Here is a 13,091-nt window from a genome sequence, read left to right as displayed (position 1 = left end):
ATTTTGGAGGTATATATCTTCCTTTTGACCAAGCGGAGAGAAGAACCCCAGGAGGGCTGCGATTTATCTTGGAGGGCCTCTCTCCCACTGGACACTGTTGATTTTGGCACAGTTGGAAGAGGGTTGTCCCTACGTTTTGTAGACCCTACGTTTTGTAGATGGCTCGTTGATGCGGGAGTACTAACTCAGTTGACTCTACCTATCTAAATTGAAGTCGACCCCCAGTTGGCTCTACATTTATAGATGGAGATGGAGACACCTTGAAGAGGTCGAAGACATTCCCTCTTGAGTTCAGGCACTGCATTAGGATCTGGAGGGATCTAGATAACAAACGAAACAGTCGTGTTGCTATTTGTAAATGGCTTGAACTTGGGAGTGAAGAACTTCATTTTTTTGTTTTTTATTGTTAGTATGCATAACCTGAAGCCGTTTGCTATTACAATGAAGGGGGGATTGGACTGGTGCGCGAGTTCAGAGTTTTGTTGTTTACCTTTAATATGGTACAAGGCCCCTGTCATGCTTGGCTGCGCGAACGTTCCTGGCATTTTAAGATAAAAGGCCACCAGGTGGGAGTTTCATGCTAGAGATCGTAGATGTAACGAGCGAGCTTGGTTGCCCATTGGCCGGAAATTATTTGCTACTTTCTTTGGGGTACATGTACAGCTCCCAAACGAAAGTTTGAGAAGCAACCAGATGCATGCATTTCCCTACTGAAAGTAAATAGTTTTGTGCCTGATAAATAAAGTTTCTTCCAATCAAGTGGTTGATCGAAAAGTCCTAAACCCCAGGGCCGATGGAAACAAATAACTGCTTCTTTCTCTCGAGACAAATAAATGGCTCCATTTACCAAAGCAGATTTCGGGAAACCACTACATTCATGTTCTAGATGAGGAAGTAAATAGCTCGAGCCTGTGCTGAACAAGTTACTAAGAAATTAATTAGCTGAAGCCGGTGATGAATGAGGTTTCTACCTTGAAGCGGTTCACTGAAACCAAGTTTGGAAGGATATTAAGACTGCATATGCCTGAGTATCAATCTGAATTCCAATCTATTTAATTGGGTCTGCTAAAGAAATTTGGATTTCATTATTAACTGCATTCGAATTCAGTATGCAAGGATTGAAGATATTAGTGCATGACATGTTAACAACCAACAATCCTGTCCCAAAACTGTTGAAATAACACCCTCAGCTGAACTATCAACGCCATTAGGAGAGTAGCACCTACAGTAATCAAACAAAAGACGTGCTCGATGCGTGCCTCCTGCTTACCAGCTGTGCTATATTTTAGGTGGGCTCACCAGTTGGTTTTGCCTATAGGAATCAAACAAGAGATACCCCTGATATTCACCTCCTGCCATCCAGCTATGCTACAATTTGGGCTTCACCACTTGATTTTTAGATTGGAAACTCTCGGAAGGTCATGGTTTTTCCGAACTATTCTTTGTCAAGTGACTTTCATGTCTAGAAACTCGGGAAAATTTTGGTACTGCCGCTTGCTGGGAAGAACAAAAGATATTGCAGCCATTAAATACTCTTCTGTTAATTGGGGTACAACTATAATAAAAAAAAAAAAAAAAAAAATTGAATTAGGAGTTTCAGATTTAACCATGCTTAACAGGTCATGCATTCCGGGACACGGTACTTGATTATCTCACCAAAAGATTGAATGGCAACTGAAAAATTACGAGATAGATGATGATGCAAAACCATTATATGATAGTTCTGGTCCATTAAAATTCTAAGATGCATCTAATGGTGTAGAATTATGCTGCTATGCTGTGCATACGCCAACTTATATGTTCTGCAGCTATTGCTGTGCATAGGCGGACTGGGCTGAGTGAAGGGGCCAACCAGTCTAGAACCGTCATAGTACATAGATTTTGACCTTAAATTCCCGGGTAAACTCACCCAACCTCAAAATTTTAATGCGAAATGTCAACAATTATTTCTTGCATTTGTATCATTATTTATAGGGAAATTAAGTATCATAAATTTAATATACTTTGCCAAAAATATCCGTAGAAACAAGAAAGCTAACCCAAAGAGCTCAATCATGATTCATTCTTGCTTACGCTTAACTAAAATTGTTAACAAGTAGGATCTCCGCAGTAGGATTTCAAGAATGTGGATGCCCAACTCACTCTGTTTCATACTTGAAAGGGAGCATGTGATGAACTCAGTGATGATGATCCCAACTTTCCAAAAGATAATTCTCAGGAACCACAGAAAATAGACACACACACACACACACACACACAGAGAGAGAGAGAGAGAGAGAGAGAGGAGAGAGAGAGAGAGAGAGAGAGAGAGAGAGAGTGGTAACTATTAAGTATTCAAGATCCAATTGTATTTGACAGACATTACAAGGGAAGCATGTATGTATAGGTGGAGGAAATTAACAGAGACGGACATTGGAGGAAGAAGAGAACAAAGTAAGAAGTGGGGCAAACACTTTCACACGCAAAAACATAACGAGAAACACTAAGAAATATATATGAATATAAGAGCGGATGTGGACGATCGATAACGGCAACCGAAGATCTTGTAGAGATCACATGATGGTGCACCAGCCGGAGCTGCTGTCCTGTTGCTGCTTCTTGCTGGCACGGAGGTTTCTGAAGTAGGAGCCAGGGTCTTCCTCAAACTTGTTCCTCGGGATCATGTGTCCACCGGAATTTCCCGGTGCCTTCATCATTTTTGAATCACCGGCCGAATTGCTTAATACGCCGCCCATGCCTACGATGTACACGGCTGTTCTCTCTTTTTCTCTCTCGTTCTCCCTCTTTCCCCTCTGGTAAGTCGCTTAGAGCGTCTGATCAAGCCTTTTTATAGATGAGTCGGCCAATCAGAAATTTCGGTGAAAGAGCAACAACATGCAATTTTCTTAATTGAAAAATTCGACGTTGAAAATGGCAAACCTTTGCTATTTTTTTTCAAATTTTTACGCTTTTTTCATGTTACTGCACACATTTTCTTAAATGTCTGAGAAATTGCACAACATTTTTATTTTTGTATTTTTACACTGTCTATCGTAAAAATGTAAAAAAAAAGTAATAAAATATTTTGACATCTCACAAAGGTAAAAATTCGAAAAAGAAAATTTGTGCAAGTTATATGAAGAAAACGTAAAAATTCGAAAAAGAAACAAAGTTTTGTCAAAGGAAAACAAAGTCCTTCACGAGAAGGTGATTTTGGTACCATGGAAAAGCGTAAATAGAGCTTTCCTTAGTGACATGCAAGCCCCTCCGCCCAAGGATAGACACAAAAAAAGAGGAACAATACTAAAAAAAAGTTTGTTCTTCATATAATCTTCTGTCTTCTAGAAAAAATGACATTTTAAATAATTCCATTTTCTTTTTAACTTTCCACAGTTAACCTTTACATATTAGTGTTCCCTTTATGCCCGCTGATCTTCTACTTACAATGTAACCTGCCGGAGTTCCAAATGTATCAAGTGCTTTTATTTTTAGATTTTTTGAGCTAAAAAATAAAGATAAAAAGTATTTATCAAGTCCTTTTATTGTTAGAGTTTGGAGCTAAAAAACCAAGTTTTGAACCTGGGTTTTGCCTTGTCATTCAAACATGCAAACCAGGTTGTGAAAATTCATTAAAAGACCAATGTTTAACGAAACCAGGCTTTGCGAGAGTGTCAACCAAACGCCCTTTTAGGAACGTCATTTGTAGTTTCTAAACTTGTTTCATAAAAGAAATCGAGCGGTCGAACGGCACCCGACGCACAGGGGAATCATCCTGATATCAATCTGTCAATAAAGGTTTCACGAGAACAATGTCCAACTTGAGGTAAAGATGTCAAAATTAACTTTATTTCATTCCTTCTTCTCCTCCCCTTTCTTTCCTGTGTATAGGAATCTATGCTTGGGACGATACTGACTTGCCTCACACTGTTCGTCTTAAAAGAAGAGAACCAACGGGAATATCGACTGTCCTTTTTCTCTAAAGTTGCAAGATTTTCGAAGCCAGCTAGGTGCTCTCTTCAATTCACGCCTCTCACGCCCCGGGCTTCTGGGTAGATTTCTCTTGTGCAAGGACTGCCTCTTGCCATTCCAGCTTGCACTCTACAAATGGGGAACTACATTGACTCTAGAGCTACCAGGTTGCGAGCTACTTCCGACGCTACTCATTGCAATCATGCCTCCCCTCCTCCTTGTAAAGCAGGCCTTCAGTTATAGGACGTTTTCTAAACATTGAACGTCTCTCTATCTCCAGATATTGTGTTGCAAAAAGAGTAGTTCCTTACTGATAGATGTGCCTCCATATCTGCAACCTTGTGCACCTCTCCATTCATTTGTTCTTCCTCCTAGTCGGTCTGGTCTACCCACATCTTTCTGCACCTAACTCACAAATCCTCCAGAGTTAAGAAGCCCAAAATTATGTTGGACTGAGCCATAAAATTAGACTACTGGAACATCAGGGGCTTAAATTCTATGCACAAGCAGATGTTCCTTGCAAGATGGATCAAGCAACAAGGCATCCATATTATGGCTATTGCGGAAACAAAAAGTGGAGTCTATGGAATTAAACACAGTTAATCACATCTGTCACATTTTGTTTCAAAGTAGCAGATGGGCATATGTCGGTGAGATTCTTGTTTAATCAAAGCCAGATCTGGTCGTTCAGTGAGTCGACATTGGCATGCACTCTATCACAGTCCAGTGTCTGTAAAAGTTTCGCAAACAGGCATCTTCACTACGGTCTGTTGGTCCTGTCTATGACTCCAGATGTCCTTTTTGGAATGGGTTTTTCTGACATTTCCCAGCTTCCATATAATAGTGCGTGATTTTAGTGTTTATTATTTGCAGCTTACTTTCACCAGGAGGCCCACCCCAACTTGTTCATGCTCACTTTCCAAGAGTTCATTGCATCCCATCGTCTCTGTCCACTTACCATGGTCGATCGAATGGTAGGATCATTCCATCCTTGCAGCTACTTGACCGCATTTTAGTCACCATGGATGTTATGAATGTCATTCCTCTTATCTTGGCATCCATTTCTACCAGGTCTATTTCAGACCACAACATGTTTCTCATCTCATGGCATTTTAGTGTTCATCGTCACCCACTGCTTCTTTTCTGAGTTGTGGTGGTTGCAGGTACATGAATTCAAGGAGTTATTTGTGACTGTCTGGAACACTGAACCTAAGGATAAGTGGGTTGCCATGAAAATAATTCAGAGATCCAGGCATTAGCAACTCAAGTGATGGCTTGGGTTAGGTGCAAGAGGCTTAATAAATTCGACCAGCCCTGCACTTGGGAAGCAGAATTGTTGCATCTTTCCTGTCTACAAGCTGAGGACATCAACCTCTCTCCAATGCATTGCTGTGATTTGGCAAGACACATGACTAATCTTTCCTCGATGATTCAGGAGTGGTGCACCTCGGGGATGAAATTTCTTGGCACACGAGATCCTGTGTGACTTGGCTATGCCGGCAACAACCAATTCTTCCATGTCATGGCCTACACGCATCACAAGAAGAATATTGTCAAGGAGTTTATCGTTGATGGTGTTAGGTATAGGGGCGAGCATGGACTGCATATTGCCACAAGTTACTTCAAACAACTACACTCCGAGCCCATATTGGTAAACTCAGCTCTATGAATTATTCTTCTCTCTCCTTACAGTGGTCTCTTGCCTTGCAGGTCCCATTCATGGAGGACAAAGTTATGACGACGTTAAAGGACTTGTTGAGCTGGATGATGGCAACTCTTGAGGGGGGGTGCATGAGGATGTGTTCCGGATTTTTTTGGGACACCATTTGTGCTGATATGTTGCAGTCTTTTTTTTTTTTAGAGTTTCATGGTAATGAATGTCTGCGACCTTCTTTAAATGTTTTACTCATCACCTTTATTCTAAATCCTTGGAATCTGGGGATATATCTTCTTTCTGGCCTATCGCTATTTGGTATCTTTGTACCCTATTTGAACCAAGGTGCTTCCTACCCGTCTTGTACCCCTCATGTCCAATATAATTTCTACTCAATTTGCCTTTATAAAAAGGTCGACGAATTCAGCAATGGATGCTAGTTTTCATTCTTAAGGTGCACTTTGCAAAGGTGTACAACTCTGTTTGATGGCAATTTATTTTCCAATCATTGTAGTACATGGTATTCAAAATAGATAGAGAAATTGGATTCGGGAACTTGTGACTAAAACATAGGCATGTATCTCTATTAATGGACATATTGGAAGCCGATTTCAATGCTACCAAGGCTGTGCTCTCATTTCTCATGCAATGGTGTTCTACACCCATTCAAGTGCACGGCTTCAACGGTACTTTGATAAAGTATTACACATCTTGCTACTTGGCTTTGCCACTCACCAGTAAATGAGGATGCTCCGTGGACAAATTCGCACATTCTCCTCACTATTTAGTGAGTATGACGAGATCATAAATGGTGATGAAGATCTCCTTCAGGCAGCCGAGTCCATATTTAAGCATTGCAGTGAGCTGCATGCTAAGTATTTAGGTCTACCTTTGCAACTTGGCCCCATCGCCGGAATAGCTTAGTCCCCAATTATTGAGAAGATTCATAAAAACTGCAAAGTTGGAAGAGTAATTATTTGTCCCGTGCTGGCTGCCCTCCTCATGCAACATGTTCTTGCAATGATTCCAACATTTTTTTATGTCGGTTCACATTATCCTAGCTAGCATTGAGAAAAGGATTAACATTATTATTTGAAGATTCTTATGATTTAACAAAGTTGAAAACAATTTGGTGGTCTTGCCGTTCCAGCCTTACGGGAGTTTAATGCAGTTTCAGGTGTGGTTACACTTCCTTATTGTTACTAGGTGTTCAGATATTATGCACTTTGAGGCATGAGTTCTAGATCAAGATCAAGTACCTAGCTAGTGTTGATATTCTAGAAAATTTCTTTGAAATCAATTAGTGTTTCATTGAAACCTTAAATAGGTTTGAGATATTGCTCTAATTCAATTATTATCTAGTTAAACCTCCATTCCATCTTAAGTTCACTAAGGAAGAACTTGTGATCATTGTGAATTCTATAAGTGACTATGAGTACATGAAATACATTAATTCTATATGCTTGAAAATAAATTATTCATTTATACCGTAATATTTATTTAAGATCATTTAGACCATCACATACATCTAAATTTCCCATACTTGCTTATATATTTTCTATCATTTTATCATAAATATTTTTGTAAAGAACAAAAAAGTTTTTTTAAGTATAATGAGGTTGTAGACCATCAAACATGAAATTTTGGAAAGAAAGAAAGATTTTGAAAAGATAGATATACACATATGTATATATGTATATAAATAACATGTGTGCAAAGAGAAAGGGAGAGAAAAGATCTTCGAGAAATATTCATGTACATATATATGTGTATATATTCATATACTTATATGAAATTTAAAATCAAGAGATAACTTGAAGCACTTTGAACTTCGATTTTTCTATGTAAGGCAAAGAAGACTTTGCGCTTATGCAAGAGCATAAGATAAGTCTCCAATGCTTTATTAAAGAGGGTTATTATTTTTGAATTATATGAACATGTAAAACCATATGTATTTCTTATATAATAAGGAAACATATTTCTCCCACTATTGGGTATGGTTGAAAATCAACTATCCATGAAATAAGAATTTAATAATGGAAGAAAGTTTTCCTTGAGTTTTCTAATCGGATGATTAATTGAAATACTAAATGTAAGAATGTCATGAAGATGCATTATTAACATGTATTATTTGTGAGGGTTTTTTCAGGTTAGACAAATTTCAACCTTAAAAATTAACATAATAACAAAGAAATCTCAACCCAATCACTCGTTCTTGCCATTCATTTACATTTAATTAGAAAATCCAATCAACTTATGCATGAACATCATCTCAAATGTAAACAATGCACACATTCAATGAGCAAAGAAAATAAAGAAATATATTTGATCCTAAAAATAAAAATGACATTTTATTTCACCTTGCTTATGTTCATGTTGCACTCAAGAGTACCTCTTGACTCTGAGAAGAGATTTTAGAGTTACTTTGTATGGCCATAAGAAGATGAATAAGAGAGAAACAAAGAAAAAGAAAATGATAGAGATATTGACTACATACTTCCAAATAAACCTCCAAGGTATTGAGGATGTCTCCCCAAGAGGCCTCCTCATGTTCCATTGGAGAGTAGAAGTTGAAGAAGAAGAAGAATGAGAGAATGAGAAGAAGAGAATTTGAGAGAATTGAGGGAAGAACTTCCAAAATCTTAAATGGAAAAACTCTAAAAGTTCTCCACTGGTTAGCTCATACCCGAAAGAGAAGATGTGGAGAGTATTTATAGGGTGTTTTGAAGCGAAAACTCAAAATTTGATTTTTTTTTTTAATTTACAATGTTTTCATGTGAATTTCTTTTTTTTTTTTTGTTAATTAATTGACCAAAGGGGATTAGCCCTTAGCCATGCGAACACCCTTTACGGGGTATTGGAAGGGCTAGAGCCCACTCAACAAGCCAAAACCACCCATTTAAAGCTGTTTTTAGCCAAAACAACCCTTCCTCAGTCGCCCCAGGGTGCGCACAACAGCACTCGGTGTTGGCGCACCAGGGCTGTGCATGGCTGTGCCTAGCATTGTAAAACAAGGGCATCACGCGCGACAGCACAAGGCCACGGTGAGCATAAGGTGCAGGCCAGCTACCACACACGAGAGGGGCAAAATGCCCCCTCCCCCTCCTATTGGCTCAAAAATAGGCCAAGAAGGGCAGATATTGCCTCCCTCGCCTCCCAAGGTGGCTCCCAACTTACACATATATATATATATATATATATATATATATATATATATATATATATATATAAAAGGGCAAAATTGGTTTTTTTATAAAAAAATGGATCCAGCTTCGTTTTGAGTGGTTTCGGGTTCATTTGGTCGTGGAAGCATTCCATTCAACACCCAAGACTCGGATAAAGTGTTAGATCGGTATTTTGGGCTCAAACCATATTTTTAAAAGTTTGGGCGCAAGGTTAACATGAAAAACAAAATGGAGATTTGCTTGTGCACGCGGGGCGCTAAAGAGTGTTGAAGATTGTTCTTTTGGCCTTAACTTTGGATTTTAAGTTGAAATTCGTAATTTGGATCCAAAATTTAGTTTTGGATCTAATTTTGATATGAGAGTGACTTTCTAGGTCCATTTTCCTAATTCAGACTTGATTTCACTTGTTGGGTTCAATTACGGACTTTAGCTTCGTATTTCGGATTAAGGTGTGATTTTTTATTTAGGATGTGGATTTAGATCCAAATATAGATCTAAAGTTGGATTTTGAATGTTAACCTCTCATTTGGATTTGGATACGGGTCTAGTGGTCTGTTTCAAATCTAAGATCAAGATTTGTATTTGGACATAGATCTAAAGGTCTGTTTGGTCAAGATTTTGGATTTGGATATGAAACTAGAGGTCTGTTTTGGAGTGAGATTGGGCCCAAGGTCCGAAATTAGATCCAAATCGCTATCAAAGCGATTGAAATTACTGAAATATGTTTGAAAAAAATGGAGTACAGTCTTTTGAAAAAAATTGGGGTGATAAGAGAGTGTCTTATGAATCTACCTTAAATATTAGAGCATATTGATGAAACACTAGATTGTTTGTCCATAAATCTGCCCCAATTCTTTAAGCAAGTTCATGGGGCACTGACAAAGTATACCATTTGCTAAACAGCCCAAGGATGACAATCGAAGATCCTTGGATAAATTTTTAAGTAGAAATTGTCCTTGGCATGTTGCAGGCTTGGACAAACACAATTATTGAAGTTTTCTTTGTGATTTTTATGTTATCTTGTTTGGATTGGTTGTATTTAGTGGATAATGTGCTTCTCTTTTGATTCATAAGTTGATTTTTGTTTTACATCTTTTCAATCCGACGCCAGTCCTCGTTGAATCTGACATGGCCATGTAAATTTCTAGCAAGAAGTCGGGCAACGGTCCAGCTGTTTGTCGGTAAACAAATTTTTTCGACATCCAGCAGGTGACCGTCGGTGATGCCTCTACACTGACGGGTTGCTCCGAGATGTCGGTTACGGTTTTTACCGGCACTCTCTTCACCAACAATCACCACAAGCTTGGAAAAACCTTTACCGACGCCTGCTCATGCTTCACCAACATTTTTCAGACGCCAATAATTCATCGGTTTTTCTGTAGTGCAGGCTAAGGCTGCATTTGTAATTCACTTAGCAACAAAGTTTTATAGGATGCCAACAGAACACATGGTCCTGTGTTGGGTGGCCAACATGCATCAGACCCTCCTACAAAATATCTCTATAGTTTTTCATGGTATCAAGGAGTCCGACCTGATAGACCTCTCAAATAATAGCATGGCATAAGAATCAAAAGTACATGAATGACATAACCCTCAACCAATGTGGCCCCCTCAAGACTGTTTCAAGAATAAATGAGCCCAAATGCGAAAACAACATGATGCCCTTCCTTCCCTTTATCCCTCACATTTATTGTCCCTCTCCCCTATTATATTCTCTTTCTCCTCTTATAAGGTCATTTTCCATCATTCCTTCTCTGTTGTCTAATAGTTGGCATCCAAATACGTGATACAACATTGTCTGAAAATTTTTGGTAGCACGATGTGTCAAGCAAGATTTGAGAATATTTTACACAACTCCGATTACTTAGCATATATTAGAAGACTTCGATTAATTTCACATCATTGTTTAATCATGAATTTGACCTGAAATTCCCAAGTAAACTCAACAAATATAGAATAAGTTATCCTTTGGTGTGTATATATATATATAGTTACTTCGGAATGAGGGTGTTTCCTATAAAAACATATGGTTTTCCATAAAATGAAAAACTTTTGTAGGGTAGAAACTGAAACAACTAAAGGGTAGGTTGCGATCTGTCAAACTGAAAGCCTGGTATGAAAGTGAACTGGGTTGTTACAACTCTGGCTCGGGTGTCGATATATGGAAAAAGAGAGTGGGGAGGGGGCTTTCATGCCGGACCCTGTTTCAATGCATCAAATCCATTTATTTTTATAGTTGTGAAGCCCCAAAAACAAAAGAAAAGATATTTTAGAGGACGACTGTTTTTGTTTTTCAAAAGTTTTAAGGGGGTTCATTTATAGTTTCTAAATTTGTTAATGGAAATTGAGTAGCGGAACACAAGGGAATCCTCCTAATCTTAACTTGCCAATAACTGTAATCACAATAATAATTTCCAACTTGATGGTTTTTTCCTCTAGTGGTCATTGGTCAAAATATTATATGCATGGATAGAGTAAACATAATTACAAAATCCACATGGAAAATAAGATATTATCGCCTATCGGTGACTTTTAAAGCTCAATAAATAGGAGAAAAAATTCGCCTCCAATATGAGATTCAAGGCTGATTTCAAATTCAGGTTAGATTAAATCCATTGTTTTAACAAACACTGGTGTGCTACAACATTGGTAAACATAAGTAAAGTACATGACAAAGTTATTATTATTATTATTTTCATTCCTTCGCCTCCACCCCTTCCTTCTTTCATTGACATAGGAATCTATGCTTTGGATGATACTGACATGCTTTAACCAATGAGAATCTCGACGGTTCATTTTCAAACAAGATGACCAAGATGGACGTTCACGGCTCAATTCAAAAATCCACACATTGGTGTAGCGTTTACATTAAACACCTCGCTTTCCTCTCTTTGGAAACCCCCACCGCCCCCTCGTCCCCACCATTGTTCCAACGCCTTTTGAGATTCTTCGCTTCTATAACTTTAACTTTCCTCGGGGTTCTGCTAGTAGGGACCTGCTTTTGATCATTTCTTTTATTGCCTTTATGTCTTTTTTGGAGTACGGTCAGTATTATACATCCAAAGCACAGTCCACGACGGCGGCTTCCGCCTACCAAGTGCGCAAGATGTATACAGGCCTTCATTAGTTCATCTTCTCGTGGTGGCCAAACTTACAAATCATAGGCCACCTTTCAGATGTAAATACAAATACATGCGTTATGTTTTGTATTTTTCAAAATGAGGCATCTCCTTAGAAGCCCGTTTGGTGTTACAGGCCACCAAGAGAGGGCTACCGGTGGAATCAAAATTTTGGCTGGTAGAAAACTAATTCAATAACCTTAGGTGTGTGTGTGTATATATATATATATGTGTGTGTGTGTGTGAACACATACTTCGTGAGGCTTTGTGGCTAGAGATGTCATAAGACCGGATTTGAATTAGGTATATCCTTAGCCATATTCATTTTTTTGGATATTCATATGTTCATATTCGAATACAAACAAAGAAAAGTTATATCGAATCCAAATCCAAAATCTGATTTCACAATTTGAATCTGATTTTTACATTCATATCTGAATCTGAATTTGAATTTCAAAATGTAAGAGCATTTGTTTAAAAATAAATCCGATCTAAATCTGTATCCAAATCTAAATCCGATGGGATGTTTCTAAAAGTCAAATTCAATCCGATTTTGTAAACAAATGAATTTTTTTTCATATCTAATTTTTTCGAAACGGTTCGATTGGATAACTAACAAATCAGATATACTGACATATATATATATATGTGGTTTGGCTTTTGGAGAGGGCATGAAATGTGCCAGTGCCGAGGGGGTCCATGTGCTGACTAGAGTTCGAGCTTGAGCTGGCCCAACTCAAGCTCGACTCGGCTTGTCTGCAGCCCTAACACTAGCTTGTCCTACATCTTGGCTGTCTAGTGACCAAATGTCAGCTGAATTAAGGTCATTTTGTTCTGGATTTTAATCGCTTTCCAAAAGATTGTTTTCCTAAGTTTTCCCTTCTAAAACCGTTCAAGGGCAAAATTTTCTTGGTTTGAAACCATTCATATTTTAAAATTCTGGAGGAATTTTTCAACTCTATAAAAGAGATATGGTTCTTGAACATGCCATCTTTGGAACAAGACTACTTTTGCAGAATTGGGCATGCTTTGACTTCAGAAACTGTCTGTTTTCAGAAACCTATCCAGAAGCTTATTCACACTATATTAGATGTATTGTTATCTTTTTAGTTACCTTGTTCTTTTGTCTATTTCTTTTATTTTTACAATTTAGATATGTCTATTTTAGAGTCTGATGTTAGGATC

General features: G+C 38.2%; 1 protein-coding gene across 1 annotated transcript; it reads left to right on the top strand.

The window, feature by feature from the left end:
* Window positions 1-2,511: 2,511 nt before the first annotated feature.
* LOC126410330 (uncharacterized) lies at window positions 2,512-6,055 on the top strand. The gene is made up of 4 exons (XM_050079347.1): window positions 2,512-2,562; window positions 3,923-4,115; window positions 4,822-4,922; window positions 5,112-6,055. Exons 1-4 carry the CDS (start codon window positions 2,512-2,514, stop codon window positions 5,205-5,207), a joined length of 441 nt encoding a protein of 146 aa, XP_049935304.1. The 3' UTR covers window positions 5,208-6,055.
* The last annotated feature ends 7,036 nt before the right edge of the window (window positions 6,056-13,091 follow it).

The sequence above is a fragment of the Nymphaea colorata genome, chromosome 8, assembly GCF_008831285.2.
Source record: "Nymphaea colorata isolate Beijing-Zhang1983 chromosome 8, ASM883128v2, whole genome shotgun sequence".
Lineage (NCBI taxonomy): Eukaryota > Viridiplantae > Streptophyta > Magnoliopsida > Nymphaeales > Nymphaeaceae > Nymphaea > Nymphaea colorata.
Note: the sequence above shows the minus strand (reverse complement) of the source record. Positions and strands in the feature narration are given on the sequence as shown.

Bases quoted from the DNA above. Each gene is read 5' to 3' on its own strand.
- LOC126410330 (XM_050079347.1), top strand. From the start codon at position 2,512: ATGTGGACGATCGATAACGGCAACCGAAGATCTTGTAGAGATCACATG. The intron at 4,116-4,821 runs GTTGCGAGCTAC...TATTATTTGCAG, and splicing joins ATTGACTCTAGAGCTACCAG to CTTACTTTCACCAGGAGGCC. The intron at 4,923-5,111 runs GTAGGATCATTC...TGGTGGTTGCAG, and splicing joins TTACCATGGTCGATCGAATG to GTACATGAATTCAAGGAGTT.